This window comes from Cygnus atratus, chromosome Z, assembly GCF_013377495.2.
Source record: "Cygnus atratus isolate AKBS03 ecotype Queensland, Australia chromosome Z, CAtr_DNAZoo_HiC_assembly, whole genome shotgun sequence".
In the NCBI taxonomy this organism is placed as follows: Eukaryota; Metazoa; Chordata; class Aves; order Anseriformes; family Anatidae; genus Cygnus; species Cygnus atratus.
Window position 1 is genome coordinate 3,074,519 of NC_066396.1, and position 7,362 is coordinate 3,081,880.

The following is a 7,362-nucleotide window of genomic DNA, read 5'->3' on the forward strand; positions in this document are numbered from 1 at the left end:
GTTCACTTCCTCACTTAGTCTTGCTTGCTTATTGTGGTGAAACCACTGACAGCACGTAGAAGTTTCAGAACTTGTTATACAACTATTTGCTGTGTTAGACCTATAGTCATTTTGGTCTCTGTGCTTTTCTGTGTGTAGTATAATGAGTTTGTTAGGTTGTGGTGTGGGATACAGTTTGATGGGACCCAAGGGAAAGTATTGAAGTGACTTGAGTTCATTATGCAGACTACAACAGTTGGAGAACGTGCATTTAAGGGATGGCAAATACATTGGAACTTGGAGTGGAAAAAACTTTGCAGGAGTAAGATGTGCGTTTATGTAGAAAAAAAACGCTAAAAATCATTGAGTGGAAAAGTAGTCTTTTATCTGCTTTTGAATAGTCTAATTATATTCTCTATAGAACAAACTAAAACCTGTAGTTTAGATGGTGCCTCTTTTTAATGTAGTATGGGAATTTGGAAAGAGAAGGAACTAACTTCTAACTGAGCAGTTTTAAAGATTTCATTATTTTGGAGAGCTACAGATGTGGTTTTAAACAACAACAAAAAACCTTAAATGTCTCTAGAAATTGTGTACTAAAAGAATAGAAGTCTGACACATCAATACCATATTGCAATACAGAACAATTATTTTTTTATCCTTAATTCTGAAGTTAAACAATACCAGCTTGCACGGTAGATCCTGGGGTTTTGATTCTTTTATCTGCTCTTGCAATATATCCATGCAAATGTGAGCCATTGGTGTGTGGGGGAGGATTCTCAGCTAAATGAAGCCAATTTTGTAAAAGCCTAATTAAATGAAAAATTTGAGTAATGAAATAAATTGGTACCTCTTTGTTAGCAAGAGGTACGCAAGGAAAAAAAATCTGGCTCAAGTTTAAAGAACTGTTGGATTTAGCTCAAAAGGCGTATGTATACACTTAACGCATAATTAAATACAACATTCAAGTCAGAATAGAAGAAAGGCTTAATCAGTCAGATTATATGAAGACAGCTTGAAGTGAATGGAGTGTAAGTGTTGGGTTAAAACAGCGGAGAGGCTTTTGATAAAGTTATTGTTAAGGAGGGAGAATGATTGTTAGCAGTCCATAAACCCTTCAGAGATCATAGGGTTGAAAAAGCCCAGTGGAAACACTGCCAGAACAGCAGAGTCTGAGTACCGATGTAATGCTGAACTAGTTTCTTTGCATCTCTGTTGAAGATGGTGTTAATAAATTATTGAGGTGTAAAATTTGTAAGTTATGCTAACTTATGATTAAAGTAAGAAGTTTTAAGCAGCTTTTAAGATTAAAGGTGCTCCTACATGCACAACCTTGAATTTAAATTAAGGTAGTCTAAATTGTCAAAATAGATAGTGAAGCGGGGTATCACAGAATCACCCTAAAAACTAGTCATTGTTAAAACTTCCACGCTTCGCTATTATCTCAGAAATGTTTCTCTGAGTAGACTTTGGCAAAGCCAAACCATTACCTACCTGTTAGGCATGTGGCATATGTTCATAAGCATGCTGATATGGTGAGGTGGTAGATTTTATAGGCTTAGTAGACAAAATAGTTCATAGCTTTTTGCTTGTTGTGTGTTGGCTTAAATTGAGCATTGTGGTAGAAGTTCAGATCATCAGTTAAGCATTCACATTAACACAGGAACTAACCAGGACTAGAATAATCTTCTGAAGAAAGTTGAGGTGTAATCTCAGCAAAGATTTAGCGATACATAGATGGGAACTCCATGGATAGAAGAAGCTGAGTTTTAGCTTTGAGAGGGCTGCTAAGTGACTATCAGTATTTTATCTTTTGCCAGGGCTGTTGAACAGAACCAGTTATAAAATATTCAGGAAGTGTGTTGTGGAACACATTGTAGGGGAGTTGACAGTGGTAGAATAATGAACTTCCTTCTTTGGGAGAGGATTCGAGACTAAATGGAATTACATTTCCTGTGGTTTAGCTTGCTCTTTTATTGGATCGCTTTATTTTGGCATAGCCATTCAGGGCTAAGATAATGTTTTTTGGAGTGCAGAGAGAGCACAGACCCCAGCCGTTTCTGCTCCTAGGAAATGTAAAACCACAGACAGCTTTTGAAATCCATCTTCTCGTTGGCTTAATTTTTCTGCCTTTTCAGTTCCCCCATTTATATAAACATATTTCCTTAAAGCAAAGGGTTCCAGTGCTGACTGTAAAAACAAAGGGGCTGGGTTTGTGACTAATCTGCTGTCTTTGAATCTTAATGCCTCCTCGCTTTGACTTTGGAATAGGTAGAATTATTAGGAAAGACTGGCTTAGCAACAGTAGTCTTGCCATTCTAGTTTGAGAAAACTCCCATGCCTAGAGTGGGTACGGTGAAATAACAGGATCTCTCAGGCACGAGTATGTCCAATATTGGTTTCTTTGCGGATGAAAAGGAAGATTTTTGAATAACAGGTCTCTCTCCCAAGGATGTATGGGAGAGTAAAAGGAACTTTTATGGTTATCAAGCTTTTGGCTTTTACTGAGGCTTTCTAAAAAGTCTTTAATTAAGGGCTGCTGTTGTGGAAAAATAAGGCAAGTCTATAGAGTAGAAAAGAGAAACAAAATTTTTACTTAATCTGCTTGCGTGAAGATGTACAAAACAATGTAGAAGTATAAATAAGATTACAGGAAATCAGAGATGAAGTTTGGTGTTCCTTTTGAGATAACATCAGTTAGCACAGCATAACCACACTGTGTTACGATGCAGCATTTCTGACATGGCTTCTTTGTACATTTTTCTTGACGATTGCTGTAAAAAGCTAGATCTTAGGATTGCCAAAGCACTGCACTGTTTGGCCAACCTACCTATGCAGAGCCATGCATTTCTGTTTCTTACTTTTTTAGTAGTTGTCTATGAAATTCAAACGCAGTTATGCATGCAAACTCTTTGATGGTGAAGATAGTAGCTGTATGCGCTGATGGTGATGCAGACACCAGATTGGTTGGACAGTCTTCACTTCTGAGTTGCTTTTTTGTAGTAAGACGTTTGGTGTGGTGTTTGGAGCATTTGCTCAGTTCTTATCCTATTCTCCAGAGCAGAATATTCTTGATATATTGTGGATAAAAATGTGATTGTTGATGTTTCTTATAGATGTGGGGTGGGTATTTTTTTTCCAAAGATTGTTAAATCATTAGTACAGTTATAGTAATAGTTGCAAACTTTTCTTTGTAGTAGAGATGGATGGAAACATCCTATCGTATGGATCTTAGAACTGAAAACTTTATGGTAGCCAAAGCTCCTTTCTGACTTTCCCATTCCACTTATTTTTTCAGGCGGCAAACAGTAACAAGCACTCCTTGCTGGATTGAACTTCATCTGAATGGACCTCTACAATGGCTGGACAAAGTATTGACTCAGATGGGCTCCCCTTCAGTACGCTGTTCCAGCATGTCGTAAAACTCCTTTCTCCGTTACCAGTGGGCTGAATACCGAGTCCAATCAACAGACTTAATATAACAGCTCATCTGTCGTAGTATCTGTGTGTGGTCCCCATGAACTGTTTACTATCCAAAAAGGTTTTTAAAAAAAAAAAAAAAAAAACAGCACTTGAGGTCTCATCAATTAAAGCACCTTGTGGATTCTGTTTCCTATACTCTGATACTAGATGAAAACTTAGTGTATAGAAATGCCTTCTTCAGAAAGAAGGGACAGTTCTAAAGACTCTTAATGGTGTTTTTATTGGGTATATAATTGAGTGTCCTAATGGTTTATCAATAACATGAATAGCTAAGTATATGTACAGGTAATGTATCATGATCTCAGATATCACAGTATTGTGCTGTTCTACATTTTAGTTCCCATAAACAGATGTTTGGTTTGTTTTTTGATTGGGGCAAGTCTCTCAAAATTCCAAGACTCTACTCCTTTATTCTTTTGTATTTTTTATATAAGCAGGTTTTCAAGTTGTCCTAAACATAAAAAAAAAAAAAAAAAAAAGAGCAGACTTTCCCTGTAGAAAAGCTTAACTTTTTGCTGCCTTCTTAAAGAAAAAAAATCCCTCCATTAGAAGGGAAAGAAATGTCTGAGATTTATCTGTGAAATCTTAAGACACTTTATATGCTTAATGGGGCCTAAAATGAATTCATACTATAAATTCCAAGTATCCATCACACTAGGAGTCTACTTTTCCCTACCCATCTGAGTTGATGCATCTGTTGCCAGCAATAATGCTGGCACTGATTTATTTGGGACTTTTTTGTACATTGAATCATTGAAATCAATACTTTTTTTTTCTCATGGAGTGAGAATTTACCATGGTATTGGATACTGGATTAAACACACAAGGTTATTGGCTTACCCCTTACATCTGTATGTTTTCATTAAACAGATGTCACTGAAAAAAAACCCCTTGGTTTTAGTTTTTGGAGCCAAATACCTTAAAATCCTTTTCCAGGGTAAACTAGACTCTTTCGTATAGGTTCTAAATAGATGCAGCTTCTTAAGATATTTCAGTAACAGAACTTAAATTTCTGATCTGAGTGGCTTTGTATAGCTTACTTACATACCAGATCATATGCATTCATTATGTCATAATGGGCCTTGTTAATAAAAGTAGTTGCTTCTGCAAAACCTCTAGGATAGTGGTTGCTGAGGTATGACCAGCGGAGGAGGACTTCTAGGTTCTTCGTGACAGTGCATGTTATTGTGAACCCTTGGACACTACAGCTGCACCATATTAAAAATATTCTGAAATATATTCTACAAATAAGTCTGGGTTGGGGAAGGGTTGGGAAACTGTATAGAAGGGTTATTCTGACTTGAAAAATATACATCTTACTAACAATCTTGTGATCTAGCTGTCTGTCATTCTTTTGTTATTGTGGCAGTAGCAGGATTGCCTTTGTCTGTTTTTTTTCCCATTGTTTCATCCATTACACTAGTACTGTACTTTGTAAGTACAGCTAGTGATAACTTAGCTTTGAGAACAAAAATGTGGCCAGTGTTACAGCTTTTAATCAGTTGACTGAATTGATGATAGCGATGGATATTTTTATGCCATAATGACTAGGGCATAGAAGCAATACCAAAAATCAAGCCTTGAAAAAGTGGGCCAGACACCTTTTCAAAATTGGCAAAGCGGTTACCAGTTTGTGCTAGTTTTACCAGTAGACTAATGTATTGGTAGAACTTGTGAACCTAAGAAATAAGCTTCATGCGCGTTGCATTTGCCTAATATGTGAATACACTAATAAAAGTTTTAATTCTCATGTTGGTTGCTTTTTTCATTAATTACTGTATATATTTTCTGTTGAAGGTTAGGAATTATTCTAACCAACCTAAGAAAGTGGCATGAGTTGCATGCATGCTGTGGCCAGAATGGTGTGCAGTTTAGATGTTAAAATCGCTTCTTGGGCTGTCGTGGAGGTTCTGGATCTGTGTGTCTAACAATACAGGCTTCTACTTCAGATCAAGTTTGTTAAAGCAGTTGCTTTTTTCCTTCCACAATCAAATTACATCCTACTGGCTCAGATGTTTACTTTCACCTGTGAAACAGATAAGAGCAACTTGTCTGGGTTAAAGACTCCACTGCATTTATGAGCAGGTTGCAACTTGAATCAGTTGGGTGACCTAATTGTATAGTCTCCTTACTGTGGGTTTCTGAATGTGTTCTCTTTCAGCTGAGGCGATATTCCTTGCTTTGCTGTGAACACAGTAATAGCCTTGACGAAAACCATTTTTGGTAAACGCGCTTCCAAATAGCGTGCAAGGATGCTGCAGGCATTATCTGTGGACCTGTGGTGCTGCCTGTGGACAAGGCCACCTCAGTCTGTGTAGAAGTCAGTTCTTTTGGCTTCTGTCAGTATCCACTAAAATAGTCTCTCCCACTGTTACTGTTTCTGCCACAGCTTGGTGGAACAAGGGAACAAATCTTTGAAATATGTTTGCCTGTATTTTATTTAAATGTCTTGGGCAGTCCTTGGGTAACTTTAACCTACTCCTTTTTCTTAATCCAGTGCCTTTTTGACTTAATCCCACCGATGTTCTGCTCTTCCTCAAAACCTGACCAGTGCCTGCTCAAACATCTCAATGCAGAATGCCTGCAGTATGTTAGGAATGTGACTTCATCCCTCTTCTATTTGTCAGGCAAAGTATAATGACTTCCAAAGTACAAATGAAAAGTGAATTATTTTTTTTCAGTAAAAGTGCTTTGTTAATAAAAACACTTACCAAGCAGGGAATAATCAGCTGAGGTACTCCAAGTAAGGCTAGACAACTCGTTATCTGTATAATGAAGCTGGAAAAGTGCTATATGTGATGACTTGCTCTAACTTTGTACTGGGATTCCATGTGCCTGGGTTCTAATCTCTCCCTTGTCACTAGCTCTGTCTGAGCTTGATTTTTCATAGTCCTGCCAAAGCAAAGTAATCAAAAATCAGGTAGCTGATGTAAACACCTGAGTCTAAAAACAGTTTGAGTTGCCTCATCTCAGTACATCCAAGCTGAGAAAACTTCTCAGAACCCTTCCCCCTCTGAAGAAAATGCCAATTTCATTTAACAGTTCTTCCAGTTCCAGGGCTGTGTCTTTGAGAACAATGTCAAATGCATGGAGTCTTGCACCTTTAAACTGTGAGAATTGATAGCTGAATGTCACCTCTGTGTATTTTCCTGTTGCTTTTGTGCATGGTGCTTATTTAGGTGTTCAGCTTTCTGCAACAGGATTTCTCTGCTGCTGTTTTAGTGTCTTGCGCAGAGTCCTCCTACCTCCTTTGGCTTCCAAAGGTGCTATTATACAAATCTAGAACGTGGTGAAAACCGTGGCGTTTTCTTGTTCTTACTCAGGGTGCTGTGCTTAGTCAGTGCTTAACCTTTTTGAGTCTGATTGCAGGCAAACTGAACAGTTCTAACTTCAAACTCTGTGTATAATAAACAGGGAGAGGTAAACTCTTAAATGTGTTTGAGGCTCTGAATTGCTTTCCAATAGAGAGCCAAGGCTGTTGACTGAGGTGCCTAATTTAAATACATAAAGTATGAATATCTGCTTTAAAAGGTACTTGGATTCTATCAAAACAGTCTGCTTAGATGTTTAGTAATAATAGCTTTAAACTAATTTACACGGTAAAACTAGAAATCACAACTACTCTTCTACGCTAAGCTTCTTATTTTCATGTGTCCAACTTGACTTTTCATGTTGAAGTGGGCGGGTGCGATGTTTGAGGGGTTGATAATCATCTGCCTCCAAATTGTTGGCACAGCGAGCTGAAAGTGTTTTGTTTTTACCTTCAAACTTGTCATACTTCATTGTGGTTATGGCTTTTTTTAGCATTGCAAACTGAAATTTTCCTGCAGCTGGGTTTTGAGTTAAAATATTGTGAAATACAGGATTTCACTATACTCCACCCACGCAGTGTTTTAGTTG

General features: G+C 37.6%; 1 protein-coding gene across 7 annotated transcripts in view; it reads left to right on the forward strand.

The window, feature by feature from the left end:
- Nucleotides 1–5,206, forward strand: part of SMAD2 (SMAD family member 2) — a 48,931-nt gene extending 43,725 nt beyond the window's left edge. For all 7 annotated transcript variants that reach the window (XM_035559926.2, XM_035559925.2, XM_035559932.2 and 4 more), the window contains one exon: nt 3,278–5,206. In XM_035559926.2, coding sequence (XP_035415819.1) covers nt 3,278–3,401 — 124 coding nt within the window. In that variant the 3' untranslated portion in view covers nt 3,402–5,206. The remainder of the gene's footprint in view (nt 1–3,277) is intronic.
- The last annotated feature ends 2,156 nt before the right edge of the window (nt 5,207–7,362 follow it).